General features: G+C 38.3%; 1 protein-coding gene across 2 annotated transcripts; it reads left to right on the top strand.

Moving 5' to 3' along the window:
• The first annotated feature begins 887 nt into the window (after window positions 1-887).
• Window positions 888-18,164, top strand: LOC131934792 (uncharacterized). 2 transcript variants are annotated; one of them, XM_059290923.1, is made up of 9 exons: window positions 888-1,011; window positions 2,455-2,524; window positions 4,350-4,613; window positions 9,778-9,873; window positions 10,481-10,596; window positions 13,051-13,255; window positions 15,069-15,350; window positions 15,744-16,139; window positions 16,756-18,164. In XM_059290923.1, exons 2-9 carry the CDS (start codon window positions 2,470-2,472, stop codon window positions 16,797-16,799), a joined length of 1,458 nt encoding a protein of 485 aa, XP_059146906.1. In that variant the 5' UTR covers window positions 888-1,011; window positions 2,455-2,469; the 3' UTR covers window positions 16,800-18,164. The 2 variants fall into 2 exon arrangements, with proteins under 2 accessions (XP_059146906.1, XP_059146907.1); XM_059290924.1 differs by lacking the exon at window positions 888-1,011 and adding an exon at window positions 1,749-1,767.
• The last annotated feature ends 5,789 nt before the right edge of the window (window positions 18,165-23,953 follow it).

Genomic DNA, 23,953 nt, shown 5'->3' with positions numbered 1-23,953 from the left:
GATTACCCGGACAGGTTAATAAAAGCTAATATTAGAACGTTTAAAAAACACCAACAAAGTATTAACAAATATAAACAGACATTGATCATAAACAGTAGAGCCCGTACCAGTAGGCGACTACAGCTCTTATCTACTTGGTTGTAAATCTTCGAAACTTTAAATACAAGCCTTAAGGTGCAGAGTTAATCGGGGGTTTATGAGTGGTGGTGTGTGTGTGTGTTGGGGAGGGGTGAGGGGGGAGGGGGAAAGTATGGAAACTTTGATTACACATTGTGATGACGTTAAACTTGTATTTATAATTGTTCTCCATATTTTGACGGTAAATAGGCCCATTGACAAGACCTGGATGTATAGAAATAGAAATAATTATTTTAGATTGTTTACTATTTAAAATAAATAAATATATATCATAAGGGATAATTGTATAGACATATTGTGTATAATATACTTCTATATTTCTATATTATAGAAGTGCTAACTTATAAATGCGAAATTCCATTCTCAAATTACAAATTATTGCATTCAATTGTGCGCTAAATTTGTTTTCCTCTAAACTGGAATATCATGACGCGCCGTTTATATAGCAGTAATATTTTTGCAATTGCTATTTTCAAAACAAATCGTCTAATTCAGTTTTCTAAAAAACCTTCACCCACCTCCTAATCTATCTGAAAATCTGAGCCCTAAATCTAGCCCACAATCTTTACAACGAGAGCCCAATAAATTATAGCCAGCACGAAATCGATGCTACAACACGGTCGTGTCATGATCCAGCGACCGGATCCCCCCAAGTTCCTGTGACCCCCCCACCCCCCCCCACCCCCCCCCCCCCCCCCCCGCAGCCCTTGTCGTGTTTGACTTAACCATCCTACCCCCGTGTCACCTGAGTCATTGGATCACTCGACAGGGACATTCAACTTTCACTTACCTGCCGTCGTTGTAGGCTACTACACCTGAGGACAGTTGAAACTGTATTCGTGATTGGATTCTTAAAGCAGTCAGGCGCTACAGGTAAGGTCATACAACTTAGCTATTTCATTTACCTGTAGACATACTGTTTTTTTTTTTTTCAATTTAGCTTTTTACAAATGTACTCTCGAAGCAGATTTTTAATCTAAACAAAGACTATATATATATATATATATATATATATATATATATATATATATATATATATATATATATATATATATGCTATTTATTCATTTACCTGTAACTTAATGACTGTATTTTTTAAAAATTTAGCTACTTACAAATGCACACTCGAATCAGTTTTTCCACATATATATATATATATATATATATATATATATATATATATATATATATATATATATATATATATATATATATGATCTATCTTTAAGTTTGAGATGTGTACTGTACTCTCCATCATTTGTTACTGATAGAACATCTGTAAAACATATTACTGATTGACAAGTTGCGACTATTAACACCCAATCTTAACTACCAATCACATATATTTACTGCGAAGCTATGCGTAGATCATTAACTAAATAATATACAGTCTAATTTGCTGTTTTTAAATATAATGTAATCTCGGCGTAATTAATATCAACACCACACCTTAATTGTTTTCACAGACGAATGGCTATATTTAGATTTTAACATAGGAAAAAAGGTGAGGCAAAATATCCGGTAATTATCCGATCCCGGATAAAACAAGCACGTACACAAAGCCATAAAACACTCCAAGCCTTTAACTCTGTGGTGGCCTTAGACGTATAGATCCGTCACACCTATGTGGTACCTCTTTGGTTATTTTATCCTTTAAAGTTTATTGTGCTATTTATTTTTACAGGAGTAGTGTGTTCTATTTACACTGTAAGAATGGTCGTTTGTTAAGTGTTTTGTTTTTTCAACAAATAACACTGGGAATTCACCATTTTTACCACATAAATTAATAATTACTATTTTAATGATTTAGAACATAGGGTATTGGTCCTAAGAACGTTCTAAAACGGCGCAAGAAAACAAATATAACATTAACCAATTTTGTTATCTGAGTTTTATAACCTGGCAAATAGGTCTGAGCTGAGACTTTCATATATCAAGATAAGAGATCTCTCGCTTTTGTTTATAGCCTGCATGCAATGTGTTTCCTGTTTGTTCTAGAGCTAGACAAAAGATCGGTTTTGTTGATCAATGCGTTGAATGTAATTGTTTTTACTCTTACTGGTAGATCGAGCATGTTTTATATACATACACACACACACACATATACATATATATATATATATATATATATATATATATATATATATATATGTGTGTGTGTGTGTGTGTGTGTAAATATATGTATGTATGTACTTAATTAATGATGATGTATACTTTTAAACAACATCACAGCCATGGTTTAGTAACCTATTTTCTTTAAAAGTTCATGTAAAATTATAACCCTTTTGAATAATGCCTGTCTGTTGATATCCGTAGATCAAGATAGCAAAGATGTTCAAGGTAAAAATGTATTGGATTATAGGCGTGTTGCTGGGAGTATCACTGTGTAGGTACATTTTAATTTACTGTTAGTCTTCTTACAGAGGATCAATACCCTTGGTAGAATTGTAAAAAACAAACTGAGTAATAATAGATAAAATTCATAAATTGAGTAAAGATTGATACCATTCTTAAAATGAGTAAAGATTGATACTGTTCATAATATATTAGTATAGTAAAAAAAAATTTCCCTTTGCGAAACCGACGGCCCATGGGCAAGTGAAGTAGAGTTCATCTGTTTATATGATCATAAAACATTAAAAAATGAGTTGTATAAATAAAAACAATGCTAATATTACTTTTTCTAAAATCGTATTGTTGTCCATTATTGAAATTTGGTCCATTCACTAAATTTGATAATAATTATCGTAGTTGATGTAGCGTTATACAGCATTTTAATTAGTTTCCCTTTATTATAAGTAATTTACCAGTATATAAATTATTGGGGCTGCGTGGCCTAGCGGTAGAGCACTAGCGTGCTAACCCGAGAGTCTCGAATTCGAATCTACAGTCTGTAGAACGTAAAGTAACCTTCGGTAAACAAAGGCGGCTGAGCATAGTGCTGACAACACTATCCCCCCTTATGCCGAGGTAATTGTAAAAAAAGGAGATGACATCGTCTAGCCGCATCTGTCTACAAAAAAGAAAAGATGATGATGATGTTTGTTCCTACAAAGACTAAACAACTTTCACAAATGTAACACCATCGAAAATTTTAACTTGAATGCTATCAATTTTCTTTTTTACTTTCTTGTATATACAAAGTATAGAGAAAGTCTTTTAATCATGCAAAAAAAAAAATCGAGATTTTTACAAATCTCGACGTTTTAGGCTCTTGTCCATATGTCTGTGTGTGTGTATGTGTGTCTGTGTGTCTGTGTGTGTGTGTGTGTGTAAACACGATAACTTGAGTACCGTTACAGCTAGGTTGATGAAATTAAATATATAATTATTATATCAAAATCATAGATAAGTTTCAACTTTTGAGCGATTTCCGATAACCGGAAGTGGAATTTTTTCTACTTTCAATTTTGCAAAAGCCTATAACTTGAGTACTTTTTCAGATAGGTAACTGAAATTTCACATGTAAGTAAAAGCTCTATTTCTCTGCATTCTTTCAAATTTTGAGTAATTTCCGTCGACTGGAAGCAGTAATTTACGCTATTTCCGATTTCTCAAAAAAAAATCGCATGTGAATTTATAAAGTACAAATAATATCCCGCACTATTATGCACATTTTATTTGACGTTAACTTAGTGTGCAATTCCCTTTCTTACGAGATTGTATTCTATTATAAAAAGTTTAAGTAATTAAAAATGGATTTAAAATATTGTCTTTCTCCCAAGTTGCCATCCCCCGTAGTGTTATCTATCTATATATATAATTCTCTTCTTCGAGCCGTTAGAAAACAAGCTGCAAACGCTCTCCCTACCTCCCCACCCCTACATGGTTTTAGTGAGCTGTGTTCACTCTAAATGTTTACAAGCAGAGCCAACGATTTTAAACGTAGGGGGGGGGAGGGGGGGAAGGAAGTGGGGGGGGGGGGTTATGGTCCTTAACGAGCTACTTATAGTGTTTTAAAGAAATATTTTCAGTGTCAGCGTTGGTACTGTCGAATTCACAAATTATGAATTATTGAAAATTAGAAACAACTAAATAGCGGCGTATGTTATGCCGCGGGCCGGCTCGTATTAGAATATTCGAGAAAGTTTAGGGGAGATCAAACCCGGTTTATTTCGTTTTTAATTGCTTTTTTTTTATTAAGGAACAATCATTTCTAATGATCATTAGAAAAAAAACGGTGGATTTAATTACTTTTTTTTTTCATTCAGGCTTCAGCTGTGTGGGATCAGTGCTGGTACAGTTTGAGAAATACGGGACTTGGTACGCTCAGCTTGAGTCAGTGGCAGAGCTGGTGTGTGTTGTCAAGAACTTCCCTCAGTCTCTTGAGAATAGTAGTGTTGTCATCAGGAGGGACAGTGACAGAGACGTCATACTGACAGTTGGTGACAAGGTGGCAGTGACAGATCCCAGATACACGGTGTCCGTCAGCAGAAGTTTTGATTTAATTGTGGTCAAGTTGGTCATTAGTTCTGGTATGTGTTATGTCTGGTCCAGTTGGTCATTAGTTCTGGTATGTGATATGTCTGGTCAAGTTGGTCATTAGTTCTGGTATGTGTTATGTCTGGTCCAGTTGGTCATTAGTTCTGGTATGTGTGATGTCTGGTGCGGTCATTAGTTCTGGTATGTGTGATGTCTGGTCCAGTTGGTCATTAGTTCTGGTATGTGTGATGTCTGGTGTGGTCATTAGTTCTGGTATGTGTGATGTCTGGTGTGGTCATTAGTTCTGGTATGTGTGATGTCTGTTGTGGTCATTAGTTCTGGTATGTGTGATGTCTGGTGTGGTCATTAGTTCTGGTATGTGTGATGTCTGGTCAAGTTGGTCATTAGTTCTGGTATGTGTGATGTCTGGTGTGGTCATTAGTTCTGGTATGTGTGATGTCTGGTCAAGTTGGTCATTAGTTCTGGTATGTGTGATGTCTGGTGTGGTCATTAGTTCTGGTATGTGTGATGTCTGGTCAAGTTGGTCATTAGTTCTGGTATGTGTGATGTCTGGTGTGGTCATTAGTTCTGGTATGTGTGATGTCTGGTCAAGTTGGTCATTAGTTCTGGTATGTGTGATGTCTGGTGTGGTCATTAGTTCTGGTATGTGTGATGTCTGGTGTGGTCATTAGTTCTGGTATGTGTGATGTCTGGTGCGGTCATTAGTTCTGGTATGTGTGATGTCTGGTGTGGTCATTAGTTCTGGTATGTGTGATGTCTGGTGTGGTCATTAGTTCTGGTATGTGTGATGTCTGGTGTGGTCATTAGTTCTGGTATGTGTGATGTCTGGTGTGGTCATTAGTTCTGGTATGTGTGATGTCTTGTGTGGTCATTAGTTCTGGTATGTGTGATGTCTGGTGCGGTCATTAGTTCTGGTATGTGTGATGTCTGGTGTGGTCATTAGTTCTGGTATGTGTGATGTCTGGTGCGGTCATTAGTTCTAGTATGTGTGATGTCTTGTGTGGTCATTAGTTCTGGTATGTGTGATGTATGGTGCGGTCATTAGTTCTGGTATGTGTGATGTCTTGTGTGGTCATTAGTTCTGGTATGTGTGATGTCTGGTGCGGTCATTAGTTCTGGTATGTGTGATGTCTGGTGTGGTCATTAGTTCTGGTATGTGTGATGTCTGGTCCAGTTGGTCATTAGTTCTGGTATGTGTGATGTCTGGTGTGGTCATTAGTTCTGGTATGTGTTATGTATGGTGCGGTCATTAGTTCTGGTATGTGTGATGTCTGGTGTGGTCATTAGTTCTGGTATGTGTGATGTCTGGTGTGGTCATTAGTTCTGGTATGTGTGATGTCTGGTGCGGTCATTAGTTCTGGTATGTGTGATGTCTGGTGTGGTCATTAGTTCTGGTATGTGTTATGTATGGTGCGGTCATTAGTTCTGGTATGTGTGATGTCTGGTGTGGTCATTAGTTCTGGTATGTGTGATGTCTGGTCCAGTTGGTCATTAGTTCTGGTATGTGTGATGTATGGTGTGGTCATTAGTTCTGGTATGTGTGAGGTCTGGTGTGGTCATTAGTTCTGGTATGTGTGATGTCTGGTGTGGTCATTAGTTCTGGTATGTGTGATGTCTGGTGTGGTCATTAGTTCTGGTATGTGTGATGTATGGTGCGGTCATTAGTTCTGGTATGTGTGATGTCTGGTGTGGTCATTAGTTCTGGTATGTGTTATGTATGGTGCGGTCATTAGTTCTGGTATGTGTGATGTCTGGTGCGGTCATTAGTTCTGGTATGTGTGATGTCTGGTGTGGTCATTAGTTCTGGTATGTGTGATGTATGGTGCGGTCATTAGTTCTGGTATGTGTGATGTCTTGTGTGGTCATTAGTTCTGGTATGTGTGATGTCTGGTGCGGTCATTAGTTCTGGTATGTGTGATGTCTGGTGTGGTCATTAGTTCTGGTATGTGTGATGTCTGGTGCGGTCATTAGTTCTAGTATGTGTGATGTCTGGTCCAGTTGGTCATTAGTTCTGGTATGTGTGATGTCTGCTGTGGTCATTAGTTCTGGTATGTGTGATGTCTGGTCAAGTTGGTCATTAGTTCTGGTATGTGTGATGTCTGGTGTGGTCATTAGTTCTGGTATGTGTGATGTCTGGTGTGGTCATTAGTTCTGGTATGTGTGATGTCTGGTGTGGTCATTAGTTCTGGTATGTGTGATGTCTGGTGTGGTCATTAGTTCTGGTATGTGTGATGTCTGGTTTGGTCATTAGTTCTGGTATGTGTGATGTCTGGTGTGGTCATTAGTTCTGGTATGTGTGATGTCTGGTGTGGTCATTAGTTCTGGTATGTGTGATGTCTGGTGTGGTCATTAGTTCTGGTATGTGTGATGTCTGGTGTGGTCATTAGTTCTGGTATGTGTGATGTATGGTGCGGTCATTAGTTCTGGTATGTGTGATGTCTGGTCCAGTTGGTCATTAGTTCTGGTATGTGTGATGTCTGGTGCGGTCATTAGTTCTGGTATGTGTGATGTCTGGTGTGGTCATTAGTTCTGGTATGTGTGATGTCTGGTGTGGTCATTAGTTCTGGTATGTGTGTTGTCTGGTGCGGTCATTAGTTCTAGTATGTGTGATGTCTGGTCCAGTTGGTCATTAGTTCTGGTATGTGTGATGTCTGGTGCGGTCATTAGTTCTGGTATGTGTGATGTCTTGTGTGGTCATTAGTTCTGGTATGTGTTATGTCTGTTAAAGTTGGTCATTAGTTCTGGTATGTGTGATGTCTGGTGTGGTCATTAGTTCTGGTATGTGTGATGTCTGGTCCAGTTGGTCATTAGTTCTGGTATGTGTGATGTCTGGTGCGGTCATTAGTTCTGGTATGTGTGATGTCTGGTGTGGTCATTAGTTCTGGTATGTGTGATGTCTGGTGTGGTCATTAGTTCTGGTATGTGTGATGTCTGGTGTGGTCATTAGTTCTGGTATGTGTGATGTCTGGTGTGGTCATTAGTTCTGGTATGTGTGATGTCTGGTGCGGTCATTAGTTCTGGTATGTGTGATGTCTGGTGTGGTCATTAGTTCTGGTATGTGTGATGTCTGGTGCTGTCATTGGTTCTGGTATGTGTTATGTATGGTGCGGTCATTAGTTCTGGTATGTGTGATGTCTGGTGCGGTCATTAGTTCTGGTATGTGTGATGTCTGGTGTGGTCATTAGTTCTGGTATGTGTGATGTATGGTGCGGTCATTAGTTCTGGTATGTGTGATGTATGGTGCGGTCATTAGTTCTGGTATGTGTGATGTCTGGTGTGGTCATTAGTTCTGGTATGTGTGATGTCTGGTGTGGTCATTAGTTCTGGTATGTGTGATGTCTGGTGCGGTCATTAGTTCTAGTATGTGTGATGTCTGGTCCAGTTGGTCATTAGTTCTGGTATGTGTGATGTCTTGTGTGGTCATTAGTTCTGGTATGTGTTATGTCTGTTAAAGTTGGTCATTAGTTCTGGTATGTGTGATGTCTGGTGTGGTCATTAGTTCTGGTATGTGTGATGTCTGGTGTGGTCATTAGTTCTGGTATGTGTGATGTCTGGTGTGGTCATTAGTTCTGGTATGTGTGATGTCTGGTGTGGTCATTAGTTCTGGTATGTGTGATGTATGGTGCGGTCATTAGTTCTGGTATGTGTGATGTCTGGTGCGGTCATTAGTTCTGGTATGTGTGATGTCTGGTGTGGTCATTAGTTCTGGTATGTGTGATGTCTGGTGCGGTCATTAGTTCTAGTATGTGTGATGTCTGGTCCAGTTGGTCATTAGTTCTGGTATGTGTGATGTATGGTCAAGTTGGTCATTAGTTCTGGTATGTGTGATGTCTGGTGTGGTCATTAGTTCTGGTATGTGTGATGTATGGTGTGGTCATTAGTTCTGGTATGTGTGATGTCTGGTGTGGTCATTAGTTCTGGTATGTGTGATGTCTGGTGCGGTCATTAGTTCTGGTATGTGTGATGTCTGGTCCAGTTGGTCATTAGTTCTGGTATGTGTGATGTCTGGTGTGGTCATTAGTTCTGGTATGTGTGATGTATGGTGTGGTCATTAGTTCTGGTATGTGTGATGTCTGGTGCGGTCATTAGTTCTGGTATGTGTGATGTCTTGTGTGGTCATTAGTTCTGGTATGTGTGATGTCTGGTCCAGTTGGTCATTAGTTCTGGTATGTGTGATGTCTGGTGCGGTCATTAGTTCTGGTATGTGTGATGTCTGGTGTGGTCATTAGTTCTGGTATGTGTGATGTCTGGTGTGGTCATTAGTTCTGGTATGTGTGATGTATGGTGCGGTCATTAGTTCTTGTATGTGTGATGTCTGGTGCGGTCATTAGTTCTGGTATGTGTTATGTATGGTGCGGTCAGTAGTTTTAGTACGTGTGATGTCTGGTGCGTTTAAGTTGGTCATAACTTCTGCTATATGTGATGTCTGGGGTGGTCAAGTTGGTCATTAGTTCTGGTATGTGATGTCTGGTGACGATAGTCATTAGTCCCTGCATGTATGATATTAATTACTTCTTCAACTATATACCAAAAACTCACAGCTTTACAGATAATACTGTCAGGTATTACCTTCAACTAATTATATACCTGTGTCTTCATGATGTATCTAACATACACCTAATGATGTCTCTAATATACACTTAATTATGTCTCTAATATACACCTAATGATGTCTCTAATATACACCTAATGATGTCTCTAACATACACCTAATGATGTCTCTAACATACACCTAATGATCTCTCTAACATACACCTAATGATGTCTCTAACATACACCTAATGATGTCTCTAACATACACCTAATGATGTCTCTAACATACACCTAATGATGTCTTTAACATACACCTAATGATGTCTCTAACATACACCTAACGATGTCTCTAACATACACCTAATGATGTCTATAACATACACCTAATGATGTCTCTAACATACACCTAATGATGTCTCTAAGATGCACCTAATGATGTCTCTAACATACACCTAATGATGTCTCTAACATACAGTTAATGATGTCTTTAACATACAGCTAATGATGTCTCTATCATACACCTAATAATGTCTCTAACATACACCTAATGATGTCTTTAACATACACCTAATCATGTCTTTAACATACACCTAATGATGTCTTTAACATACACCTAATGATGTCTCTAACATACACCTAACGATGTCTACCTTAAACCCCCAGTTCAATCAGTTGACGAAGGAAGCTACAAATGTTACGTGAGAGGTCGACACGACTCATCTGATGAGGATATAAACGAGATTGACATGAAGGTCGTCAGTAAGTTACAATACATCTATCTCACTCTCAGTCTCTTGCTAAATTGTGTCTATATATGTGTGTTAAATATTTTATAGAAGCTGATTTAAATTCAAATATAATTTTAAAAAGTTGCATAAAAAACGTTTTAGTTAACAAGCTTTTATGTAATACTGCACCAAAAAGGAGAAAAAAATATAAATATATAAGAATACACTACTATTTAAACAACTATAAAGAAAAACATGGGTACATGCGAAGTTTTACCTTAATGTCGTGATGTTTTAACACCGGGTACATGTGGTGTTTTACAAACAAGTTTATGTGATGTTTTACATTAATGTCGTGATGTTTTACATAGACGTACATTTGATGTTTTACCTTAAAAAGTAATGTTTTACAATAAAAAACATGTGATGTTTTACATTAATGTCGTGATGTTTTACATAGACCTACATGTAATGTTTTACCTTAAAAAGTAATGTTTTACAATAAAAAACATGTGATGTTTTACCTAACATTGTGATGTTTTACAAACAAAGACATGTGATGTCTTACATAAATGTCGTGATGTTTTACATAGACGTAAATGTGATGTGTTATCTCAATGCCGTGCAATATTTCTCAGATACCAGCACAGCTCTGACCTGTACCAAACCTCTACTTGACCCACCCAAAATCATCCAGCTGGGCTGCAGACTCTCCTCCTTCCCTAAAGCTCGCGTTGAGGTCGTCAATAGCATGGTATGTTGCGTCGTTCGGTTCAGTGGCGTCACTAGGTCGTGTGGCCAGTGGCGTCACGAGGTCGTGTGGCCAATGGCGTCACCAGAGGGTGCGACCAGTGGCGTCACTAGGTCGTGTGGCCAATGGCGTCACTAAGTCTTGTGGCCAGTGGCGTCACTAGGTCTTGTGGCCAATAGCGTCACTAGGTCGTGTGGCCAGTGGTGTCACTAAGTCTTGTGGCCAGTGGCGTCACGAGCTCGTGCGACCAGTGGCGTCACTAGGTCGTGTGGCCAGTGGCGTCACTAAGTCGTGTGGCCAGTGGCGTCACTAAGTCGTGTGGCCAGTGGCGTCACTAAGTCGTGTGGCCAGTGGGGTCACTAGGTCGTGTGGCCAATGGTGTCACTAAGTCTTGTGGCCAGTGGCGTCACTAGGTCGTGTGGCCAGTGGCGTCACTAAGTCTTGTGACCAGTGGCGTCACTAAGTCTTGTGACCAGTGGCGTCACTAGGTCGTGTGGCCAGTGGCGTCACTAAAGGGTGTGGCCAGTGGCGTCACTAGGTCGTGTGGCCAGTGGCGTCACTAGGTCGTGTGGCCAGTGGCGTCACTATGTCGTGTGGCCAGTGGGGTCACTAGTTCGTGTGGCCAGTGGCGTCACTAGGTCGTGTGGCCAGTGGCGTCACTATGTCGTGTGGCCAGTGGGGTCACTAGTTCGTGTGGCCAGTGGCGTCACTAGGTCGTGTGGCCAATGGTGTCACTAGGTCTTGTGGCCAGTGGCGTCACTTGATGGTGCAACCAGTGGCGTCACTAGGTCGTGTGACCAGTGGCGTCACTGAGTGGTGTGACTAGTGGCGTCACTAAGTGGTGTGACCAGTGGCGTCACTAGGTCGTGTGCCCAGTGGCGTCACTAAAGGGTGCGACCAGTGGCGTCACTAGAGGGTGTGACCAATGGCGTCACTATGTCGTGTGGCCAGTGGCGTCACTAAGTCTTGTGAACAGTGGCGTCACTAAGTCTTGTGACCAGTGGCGTCACTAAGTCTTGTGGCCAGTGGCGTCACTAAAGGGTGCGACCAGTTGCGTCACTAGAGGGTGTGACCAGTGGCGCCACTAAGTCGTGTGACCAGTGGCGTCACTATGTCGTGTGACCAGTGGCGTCACTATGTCGTGTGGCCAGTGGGGTCACTAGTTCGTGTGGCCAGTGGCGTCACTAGGTCGTGTGGCCAATGGCGTCACTATGTCGTGTGGCCAGTGGGGTCACTAGTTCGTGTGGCCAGTGGCGTCACTAGGTCGTGTGGCCAGTGGGGTCACTAGTTCGTGTGGCCAGTGGCGTCACTAGGTCGTGTGGCCAGTGGGGTCACTAGTTCGTGTGGCCAGTGGCGTCACTAGGTCGTGTGGCCAGTGGCGTCACTATGTCGTGTGGCCAGTGGGGTCACTAGTTCGTGTGGCCAGTGGCGTCACTAGGTCGTGTGGCCAGTGGCGTCACTAGGTCGTGTGACCAGTGGCATCACTAGAGGGTGCGACCAGTGGCGTCACTAGGTCGTGTGGCCAGTGGCGTCACGAGTTCGTGCGACCAGTGGCGTCACTAAGTGGTGTGACCAGAGGCGTCACTAAGTGGTGTGACTACTGGCGTCACTAAGTGGTGTGACTACTGGCGACACTAAGTGGTGTGATCAGTGGCGTCACTAAGTCGTTTGGCTAGGAACGTTTACTAAGAAGTGTGACCAGTGGCGTCACTCGTGTGCGCAATGGCGTCGATAGGTCATGTGACCAGTGACGTCCCTATTTCCAACCTTAATCTATCCCGACTCTATTTGTAAAGTAATATTTTTCTTATCCTTTCCCTCATCTGATCCTTAACCCTATGCTAATCCCTTGTAGCGGGGTAATATCCTGTTCCCAGAGGATATATATATATATATATATATATATATATATATATATATATATATATATATATATATATATATATATATATCAGGGGCGTAGCGAGGGGGGGGGGGCGGGGGGTGCGGATCGCACCGGGTGACACCATTTAGGGGGGTGACACCAAGGCAAAAAATAGCAAAATATATAGAGAAAAACTCGAGGGGGGGGGATGCAAATCGAAAGTTGAGGGGGGGGGGGGGGTGCATGCAAATCGAAAACTTGAGGGGGGTGCAAATCGAAAGTTTGAGGGGGGGATGCAAATCGAAAATTTGAAAGTTTGTCCCTGGGAAGGGTCTCTATGCCTCTGGGGGGGTGACACCATTAAGTGCCGCACCGGGTGTACCCGACCTCGCTACGCCACTGATATATGTATATATATATATATATATATATATATATATATATATATATATATATATATATATATATATAGAGAGAGAGAGAGAGAGAGAGAGAGAGAGAGAGAGAGAGAGAGAGAGAGAGAAATATACGTAATTGATTGAGTAAAAAAATGGACACATAAATAATACTTTTTACCTATTGTACACCCACAGAACGCTGTAGCTACCTATGCTGAGTCCAACAACTTTGTACCAGAAACATCACCCAGCACCTACTCGACTTTCGTCAAGATCAAGATCGACTACCCCAGTGTGCAGTGGGGCCAAAGCTACAAGTTTCAAGTTCGCTTCTTCCCCCTGAGCAGCGGGTTGTCGTACTTCAACGTCAGCACGCCCTGGATAACTCAAGCTTACATGGGTTAGACGTGGTTCACGTTTTTTTTTTTGTTGTAAGGCTTTATTCGGCCTCGTGATCATGCTGTTGGGTACAAGGTTTCTTTCAGGCATTTAACGAGAGGTTGGAGGGGATCACTACACCCCCTATAAGCACCACCCTTATTATATTATATATTATATGTACAAAATACATAACATTATATATATATATATATATATATATATATATATATATATATATATATATATATATATATATATACATATATATAAATATATATATATATATATATATATATGTATATATATATATATATATATATATATATATATATATATATATATATATATATATATTCTTTAATATATATATATATATATATATATATATATATATATATATATATATATATATATATATATATATATATATATATTCTTTAAAATATAACGAAATGGATAATTTACAAAATTAAAAAAAAATTATTATTAAAATACTTCATCCATTATTCAAACGATAACCTCAACGAAATTTGCAAACGCCCTCAATCTACAGTAAGCTATCTGAAAGAAACGTTGTTTTATTGTATTATGTGACCTAAGTGTGTTTTGTTTAGTCCCATTACTTATGTTGTTTTTAGAGCTATTATTTTAATAAAGGATTCGATGGTATAAGAATTAAATAGCCCATATGCCGAAAAATACTTCATTCGTTGTCCTGGTATATAGGCCTAAAAATATTAAGCTTTTTTTTTAAAGACAAATATGACATCAATGATAAAATTCTGTGCAGTCCGAAATACGTATATTTTACTTGAAACCGTTTCTTTTCTTCAGATAAATAGTTCCATAAACAGACTGTGTAAGAGTGCGGATAATAAATACAATTTAAGCTAATGCAACTGCGATATGATTTGGGTATTTTTTCTTTCTTTTTTACTCGGGCTATCTTACAATAGTTTACAAAATTTGAGCCTCTGCACTCGCCACAACCTAAAGCCGATCCAAACCCAACGATTCAAAACAAAACTACATCATACTTAAAAATAAATTGACAATAAGATGTTATAATATGGGTACATTTTTTCTCCACAAAACATCATTGCTAGCATGAGGAAACAAATATATTCACAAAGCAAAAATGTGTAGGTTTTAGACAGTATCCAGAGTAAATCGAACACACGAACATTACAAACAAATCATTCAGCTGTCTAAGGCGTTGTTACTACCGTTTTGTAATAGTAGACCATGTATTATAGAAGGACATGGTAGTATGGTAGAGCATATTACAGTTAACCCGAAAGATTCATTCTCCTACCCCGGGCTCAAGTCACGTAGAACGTCCCTGAGCCAATCCAGCTTTGATGGGTACCTGACTCACGGGAACGTAAAGTCGTCTAAGCATAGAGCTGTCACAACTATCCCTTCATAAGCGAGGGGTGGGAGGGGGGGAACATATGTCCCCGGGCGCCGACCTTAGGGGGGCGCAAAAATGGGTTGGAAAAACAAATTGAAAGTTTGAGGGGGGGGGGTGTAAATCAAAAGTTCGAGGGGGGTGCAAAACGAAAGTTTGAGGGGGGGGGTGTAAATCAAAAGTTCGAGTGGGGGTGCAAAACGAAAGTTTGAGGGGGTGGGTAAATCAAAAGTTCAAAAGTAAGTTTGAGGGGGGGGGGGTGCAAATCGAAAGTTTGTCCCCGGGCGCCGGGAAGGGTCGCTACGCCTGTGTGCTTAGATTACATAAACAGGTGAACTCTACTTCATCTTGACCGCTAGGATCAATAAGCTTATCACTATGACTCAATAAACTGAAATAAATAGTTTTTTCTCAAATCCAGGCAACGCGCAGACTGGCATCTACCAGTTCACCGCCAACTCCAAAGGCAGAGTCGTCAGCGTGGAGTACGGAAGTGACGTTACGTTCCAGTGTAAGACCTGGCTGACGGAGCCCACCGTACCGGAACTGTACCAGGGCGATGACCTCTTGTACACGAGCACCATGTACGACTCGCTCAAGTACGACATCTACAAGGTCAGATGTCAGCACGCAGGGTTGTACGAGTGCAGGGTCAAGGGCGGGGATGTCGATAGGATGGTCATCACTCTCAAGGTTAAGTCATGTGAGTTGATTGTATCTCTCAAGGTCTTCACGTGACTTGATTTTATTACAAATACTTATTTCTAATACTAAAAGTATAGTTTAGGCAATAAGTTATTGGAAAGTGTACACGGTGGGATAAACTATTGATGAAACAATAGGTTGGACATTACATTACATACTGCATATAGGCCTACATTTGAATCAGAATGGAGATATTCCCTCCTCTACTTTGTGATTCAGCAATAAATCTACTAAGGTAATCTTTGAAAGGGCGAATTTCTCGAAGATTACACTATTTCCAGCCCCAATCTCCCTGTGACTCCCAAACAATAAAACTCAATGTTTAAACTCTATGCATCATAACTTTGTTCTAACATATCCTGTTACGAAGCTTGCCTACCATTCTACCCAGGTCACCCAGGCGGAACCTCCCCCCACTCCTCCAACCTAGCGGTCAGCATCGTCCTGCCTATACTCGGCCTCGCCCTCATCATCCTACTCATCTTCTTCGCCATCTGCATCGTCAAACGCATCAACCGGAAACGCAACGAGATCCAGAACACCGGCAACAGGGGCGTGGTCTTATCCACGCTTGAGGTCCCCAACCCCACGGACCCCATCTACGACACCATCAACCTGGGGTTCGTCGGGGACGGTGCTGTCAGCAAACCCCCACCCCCGTACACCGCAGGTAGCTATGTGGTCAAGGACAGGCTGGACGCCCCACCCCCCTACACCGAGGCGTCGGGCAATGTGTTCACACTCGCATCTGCGCCAGTGTACACGGGATTCGATGCTGTCACACAAGGTAGGCTAGACAATTATAATTTACACTACCCTATCACATCAACATAAAATGCTAATTAAGTTACACTTGCGAGTTAGTATTGTTTATCATACAATGTCAATTAATCAGTGATCATTTCTATAATAGTACTGATGCTCATAAAACTCATATAAAACTCATTATCATGTTAATAATTTTAATAGCTGAAAATTCTAAATACACTTGCATTTCTAAATGGGGAAGATGAAGTAGAGCTCATCTGTTTCAATGAGCTCGGCATATAGGGAGATAGTGTGGTCAGCACTATGCCCAGGCGCCTTTGCTACCTTAACCTGAAACAGGTCCGAATCAGACCTGAGTTGACCCAGGGACGTCCTAATGAATAGAGCCCTGAATCCGAACCTTGTACGTCCGGGTTAGCTGTCGTAAGCTCTACTATACGACCACACCGCCCCACCCCCCCTGCATGAAAACTTATTGGTAAACAAAAAGCCACCTCTAGAGTCTAGACACAGATCCCGTCTATAAACATATGATCATCAGCCTCCTTATCCGAATACCATAAAGAAATCCTAGTGTTTCTATCATTTTGTAAGGGTCACACTAATTATTTACACAACGATTGTTATATTTTCAGGTCAGCCACATATGGAGGCCCCTCCCCCTTACCCTAGCAAATAAATCCTGTCAGAGTTTCATTATAGTGCTCAACACTTCTGTATATTTTATCCATTTACTTGTATGTGATTCATGAAAACTATGTGTATATTAATTGTGAATTTAATTTTGCTCAATGTTAAGATCCATTTTAATGATTTTTATGGAAAAAATGTTTTTTTTAAAAAATAAAACTTATCAAAATGTTTTTAATGTACAGGGAAAATATATAAAATAATTTTATAATTGTGTATTCAGTAAAACTTGATGTAATACAATCATTTTTTTATTTTCATCTATTTTCCACCGATATTGTTTTAAGGTCAGATTCAGTCTAACATAATTTGATAAACAGCATGACGTATGAAACCTTTTTTTTTTATTGTAAGGTGCTGTGAAATATTACGTTAGGCACAAAGTTTACATCAAGATAAACAAAAAAAAAACCATGGAATGTTTTTTTTTTTGTTTATCTGCTCCTGTTATATAATGACTGAAAAATAACTTATTTGTTTAGTCTAGAATTGTAAATATGCAAACAACTTTTTTTTTAAATTATTCAAACAGGAAATTCAAAAACTTAAATTTAAAAAAAAATCAATTATCTTTTATTGTCATCTCATAACTATTGTGCTAATTCAACTTTTCACTTTGTAATGGAAATAAAGAATGACTTTTATTTATTGTAAATAAATATTTATCATTCGTATTTTTAAAAAAATATAGATGAATGATAAAAACTATAACGTCATATTTTAACGAGAAACTGCTGTAACATTTTAAAAGTTTAATTTTATAAAAAACTGTAACCAAGTTACGAATCAAACATTAAGATAGGGCCTACTTATACCTCATATTTACAGTGGCATTATCAAGACTACTGTCATAACTTTTCAGCTGATACTTTACACTCAAGAACATGTAGAAACATTTTAAATGAGGTACATTCAAACAAACACACAATACAATATAAATGATTTTATAAAAATGGTGCATTAGAAATAAATAAAAGAAAAAAAAAAGAAAACATTTCATACATTGTAAATCAATATTCAATTATAAAAGAAAATACAAATGTGGACTCAGTAGGTTTCAAATATGAACATGTATTCGCCAATCTTTTAAAGTAAAATTTGACCTTAACATAATATTTGATATATACCTGTAAGGAAGTGTTACCAACACAGTGTACATAAATGATAATGAATGTATTTAAATTGGATGTGATAATTTTATTTTAATTTAAATTTCTGATTTTTGTCGAACGAAAAACCTAATTTTATAGCGTCCTAGGTGTAATGTTTCTAATTAGATAAAATATTTGAACATTAATAAACAAAACAGAAATATACAGGATATTTTTACAATAATTTTTAATAAAATACAGAAAACTGGCTACTTTTTAAAATGTTTCATGTTTATTATATATTTTACAATTGTTTTCTCATGAAACTATATTTATTGTTTACATTTAAAAATAAAATGTATCCAAAATGTTAATGAATTCGCTGTTATCAATCTTATGTGTTTATTTATGTAGCGATACATTATTTTCCAATACTTTTTGTTAATGTTTTAAATTCACCATAATATAAATGTATTGTTAAAACGCCCCAATAAAACGCTACATATTTACAAAATCATGCTTGAAAAAAGAATAAAGCGTGCCAAAGAGCATATTATATATATATATATATATATATATATATATATATATATATATATATATATATATATATATATATATCGAACAGTAATTTCTCGTCATAAACTTAAAGTTACCAATTTAAATGAAATGTCTAAGGTAGAATTATCATTTGGTGGAGAAATATTTTCTAAATTTAGAGCTATACCTGCGGTAGATGAAGACGTTGAGGCTCGAGTTAACGGCCTGGAAGATGCAGACGACACCGACCATCTCCTGATGCAGGCACTCGTAGAGCCCGCCCAGAGAGAACTCTGTCTCCAGCATAGAGGTCAAGCTGACCAGAACGTTGGGCGTATTGCAGACGATGAACACGACGCTGATGAAGATGATCTGCCGCATGCATTTGAGTTCTTTTTTCAATAATCTGGGTCTGTTTATGTCTTCAACTTGGTGAATTCTAGTTACTTTGGGATGATCTTTATCAAGATGGCATGAGGTATTAAAACAGTGTTGAGTTGGGTAGTTCTGATGGGATAATCGTACACAATGACTTCTATAACTATTCTGGCTAGTTTTTAAACGATGCTGATTTTTACCATACTGTACTGTAGAACTAGAATGATGGAATCTAAATCTAGCAGCCTCCCGAAAACAAGCCGCCAATATTGTAACAAAAATGATGACGATTATTTCCGAAACCAGTGGCAGAATTCCTTCACAAATCAACTTAATGATAGCGACAATTTTTTCTGTTAGCTGTGTAGTCCGTAGTTTAGGTCTTGAAACGTGAAACCTTGGATAGAACTGGGGTTTAATTTCCATGTAAACCAAAATTTCCGAGTAAGTGAATGTGAAAATAACCGCGAAAATCGCAAAATAAAACGTGAATTTTTTGCTGAAGTTCACTCGAAAATAAAATGGCCGGGCTACGCTTAAACATCGAACAACCATAACGTATGACGTCATCAAGATGGTGAACGTGTAGGCGTGGTTTCCCGTGTTCTCGCAGAAGACGTAAACACCGAACGGCTCTACCGGAAACCAGAGGGCCCCACCGTGGATGGTTTCCGTGACGTGGAAGCCAAACGACAGCACCCGCCCCTGCATGAGTACCAGGTACACCAGGTTGGAGAAGGTCATCAGCAGACACGACAAGGTCATGCCGTCCTTGACCCCGATGGAGACGATGACTTTAAGGTTGATGATGTTCCCTAAGCTACCGACGGCAGAGACTAGACCTAGAACACAGCAGGAGGCGCCTTCAAATATCAGAAAATGGACGGCTGTAAAAGAGTCATCTTCAGGTTGATTTATCCCTGTTATGTTGCTAAATGAAGAGTTGGTGTTGTTCCCTAATACATAGTTTATAATCTCCATCTCTTTCTTGTACAGAAAAAATAGTATAGTATGTCTAGAAATAAATAAATTTATAAGCCCTAAAAAGATAGTCAAAGGTTTGCCAAAAATTCAAAGTTTAACGCTATAAGATATAGAAGTTTAAAACCATAGATTTATAAAAAAATTTCTTCCGTTGGATAAGTATGGATTTGTATGTCACTTTTCTCAAGTTCTGATATTATTCATTAATAAACAAAACTTTTCTTCTTCAATAAACAAGACTTTTTATTTATAAACAGGACTTTTCTCCATAAATAAACAAGACTTTACTCTTTCAATAAACAAGACTTTTCCTCCTTCAATAAACAAGACTTTTCTCATTCGATAAACAAGATTTTTCTTCTTCAATGGATACTATTTTTCGTCATTTAAAACAAGGACCAAAATTGTACGAGAAGTGGTCATAATATATGATGGAAGTCACCTGAAGCAACAGCCAAGCTAATTTCACGTTCAAGTAAACGTCTAAAACAATTAACCTCTTCTTCAGCTAGTTTCTAGTGACATTAAATTGGTCTCATCAGAACGTTAACATTCAGATGCCTTCTCTAAATAAATTCCACACAGCCGTATCGTCATTACACATAACACAGATAGATGCAATTGTACCCTAAGCAATGCGTTGTGTTCATTCAGTGGTTGTACTTTTCATTAGATATTATTTTGTAACTTATATTTATCGTTGACGAGATTACATTATTAAGGCAATTTTTTTACCAGAATTCATTGAATTAAACTATTTCTTGAATTCAAGTTTCTTCTCTCCGAGCTCGGGATAAAATTACCCTAGAGAAAGGTATATCATTGAAAGCAATCAGCTTCAGCGCTTTAAATGATTAGTTGTATCGCTCACATTCTAGAAACTTCCCTGGCTAAATTGTACCTTATAAGGCATTGCCGATTATGGACCTTATAAGGCATTGCCGATTATGGACCTTCTCGCAGAACTAAATTGGAGTGAACGTTTAGAAGTCGATTTGTGCTGATTAATTTAATTGTAAAGTACATTTTTATCTGGAGAAAGAATAATTCGAATATATTTTTCTGAATCGATTTCACACCGGAACGAAGATAATTGTCATTTCATATAATTTCGACTAACAAAGTACAAAACACGAACATAACCAATATAACCATCGTGAAAGAAGCGATCAAGGAATTATCTTTGTGTTTTTTTCTCTCAGGTATTGGATGTTAAGAGACGTGTGTTTGTGGTGCCGGTTCCAGTACCATCTTGCAACAACTCGCGCTTCATTTAATGGATACGACACCAAAAAATTCTGACACAATCTTTATACATGGCAGACATCGGCACCAACATTGAAACAGTAGCCAATTCAATGCGTATTGTATTTTATTCTTTACTCTACAAACCTCCGACAACGTGTTCTGTGTGATATTCTCAAACATTTATCATTGAGAACTTCTTTTCCTTCGTTCTTCATTTTAGTGTTGGAAGTGATTTCCTCCAACTACATTAAATATTACGTGTCAAATGGTTATGTGCCTTTGAGGCAATTGATTCAAATTTCAGCCTGCTGTCCTTTTTGGATTTGCTTCCATAGCCTTTGTCCAACCAAGAAAAAAAACTACAAGGCAGCAGTTGTTTGATTTTGGAGTTGTCTCTCCTAGAAAAGTGGCTGTCCCCCGCTGTCGAGAGTCGTGACATTTCGCTTCTACAACTATGAGCTTAAAATTTACTGACTCGGCCATCATCAGTATGAATGTTTCTCTGGTGTTTCAATAACACTATCAGGGACAACTACAATTTAACTTTGTAAATTATTTCGCTGGACCCAGTAGACAGCGAGATATGTTCACCGATACACGATTTCCCTTGAATGAGGAAGTGAAGACAACGATGCAGAAGGCAATCAATATCGATCCTAAAGCAACATTTCCTCAGGCTATAACTGTAACAGTTATTGCAGTCTTACATTTCTTGCAATCAAGTCAACACACACGACGTTTACATATTGATTGGCACAAGAGTGCGATTGTTAAACCTCAACATACGAACTCACAAGCAAACAACGAAATATGAAAAAAAGTCATTGCTGATTCTGAGCCAACACAATAGACGCCTGTGTTGTATAATATCTAAATTTGCTTTGTTAAGTTATGTTTGTGTACAACATAAAACTACACCTTACTAAACTGGTATTACTGGACATTTTTAATTCCCGTGAGCTGTTGCTGGAGACAGCACTATACTTGAATTAACTTTCATTGGTGGAAATGTCCAGTGCTAATGTAGGCGACTAGGTTAATAATATAAGATATTAAAAACAGATGAACAATTAAACAACACGATTAAATACTAATTAATAAAAAGTTATTTTACTTTAATTAAAATTTGTAATATTCTTATTTTTTGTCTGTTTTCTTAAAACCAGATATGCAACATACGAGCCATTGTTAGGAATAACGAACACAATCTTAACGTACTACTTAAACGTGAAAATAAAATGTTTGTTTGCATATAATAAAAATACAAATTTGTATCCGCAATGCTATTTTCTAATTCGTAAGATTCACTCTTTAGGTTGTCACGACAATGTGGATTCTCAACTGCATTCTATAAATTTTGCTACACAAAAGATAGTGTAAGCATGTAGCATAAGGTGCTCTTAAAATTGTATATTCTTGGGAGAAGAAAATGTTTAAAATACAAACCACGTTCAGAAAAAGGCAACTCTCAATGAAAGTTTTAATATTCATTTTGACACGTTGAAAATAGCTTTAAAAATGTATGGTTAAACCAATTAGAACTTCACACATACAAGAAAACCAACTTATCTAGACAAACTACATTAACCCTTTGAGCCCTGGCCTCCCTGGCCTAATTTCTCCTATTTCCTGAGCTCCCAGGGCCAAACTAATTTTCACTTATCTGCTTCTAACTTTGCCTATAACTTTTGAACCGTTTGAGATAATCAAGCCACATTTGGTATCCACACTCAGGATCAAACAACAATGTAGCAAGATTCTGAAATTCTTTATTTTTTTACAACGTTTGAACAGAACAATGTATATAAAACGAACACATAATTATTGTTTTGACAGAACATAGAAGAAACCAATTTACATTTAGTAACTGTTTTGTTATTATTGATACCTGGCCATACTAGTTCATCGCCAGAAGTCCACTTTTGTGTGATAACTTTCAAAACAATTATCACTGCTGGACCCGATGTAAAGAAAAACATTGCATGTTTTGCACCAGTAAACAGTTTTTTTCGTTTCGGCAAGTTTTGTCCTTGGCTCTACGTGCATCAGAACGTACTTGAACAGTTTCATTGTCACTGTCAATTTCAATGTTACTGTGTTCAGTCTCAAATTCAACGTCACTATCATCACAATATAGACCAAGAATATTATCTTCTTAATCAGAATCAATAAGTAGTTGTATTGCCTGAGATGCAGTCATTCCACTTCTTTTGTTGATATTTCGGTCTTTTGCTTCATCTTTTGCACCAACTTTATGTGCTGAAGTCGACGGCTGTGGCCCAGCTTTTCGTTTCGGCGGCATTACTACGAAATATAAACACTTTCACTTGTCATAAAAATCAATTTTTAGAATCATAATCCCGCACTCAAAAGACATATGCGCAGTTTTAGTCAGTCTTCCGCTAATTATATTTAATTAGACGGTATACCGGCCGCTAGGAATAAGACGCTACATCATCGGGCCGGTAAACCGGCTTTTCGGACATATATGCCTAATGTTGAAGCCGGTTTACCGGCCTGGCGGGCTCAAAGGGTTAAACAAACATAGATCCAGCGTAAAAGCATACCAGAGAGTTTGTTAAAACCTTTTTTTTAAATAAACTTATGAAAGTAATACTTTATATTTTGGAACCTTTTAGAGAAGCTGGATTACTTGCAACGTTGTATGCAGTTATTAAAGCTGAAAAAAACATAACCTGCATCATAGTGTCAAATTTGTATATTCATTAAAGCTAAAAAAAACACAATCAGTATCATAGTGTTACACTTGTACATCTATTAAAGCTAAAAAATTAAAATATGTATCTTATTGTAATAGTGGTAAATTTATTAAACAACTAAATGGTCGAAATGGTAGTGTTAGACTCTCGCTGCATAGCAGTGCGACACACTTAAGACCCAG

This window comes from Physella acuta, unplaced genomic scaffold (assembly GCF_028476545.2).
Source record: "Physella acuta isolate Inbredline_101_S28 unplaced genomic scaffold, ASM2847654v3 ptg000118l, whole genome shotgun sequence".
In the NCBI taxonomy this organism is placed as follows: Eukaryota; Metazoa; Mollusca; class Gastropoda; family Physidae; genus Physella; species Physella acuta.
Note: the sequence above shows the minus strand (reverse complement) of the source record. Positions and strands in the feature narration are given on the sequence as shown.

Bases quoted from the DNA above. Each gene is read 5' to 3' on its own strand.
- LOC131934792 (XM_059290923.1), top strand. From the start codon at position 2,470: ATGTTCAAGGTAAAAATGTATTGGATTATAGGCGTGTTGCTGGGAGTA. The intron at 4,614-9,777 runs GTATGTGTTATG...TTAAACCCCCAG, and splicing joins CAAGTTGGTCATTAGTTCTG to TTCAATCAGTTGACGAAGGA. The intron at 10,597-13,050 runs GTATGTTGCGTC...GTACACCCACAG, and splicing joins TTGAGGTCGTCAATAGCATG to AACGCTGTAGCTACCTATGC.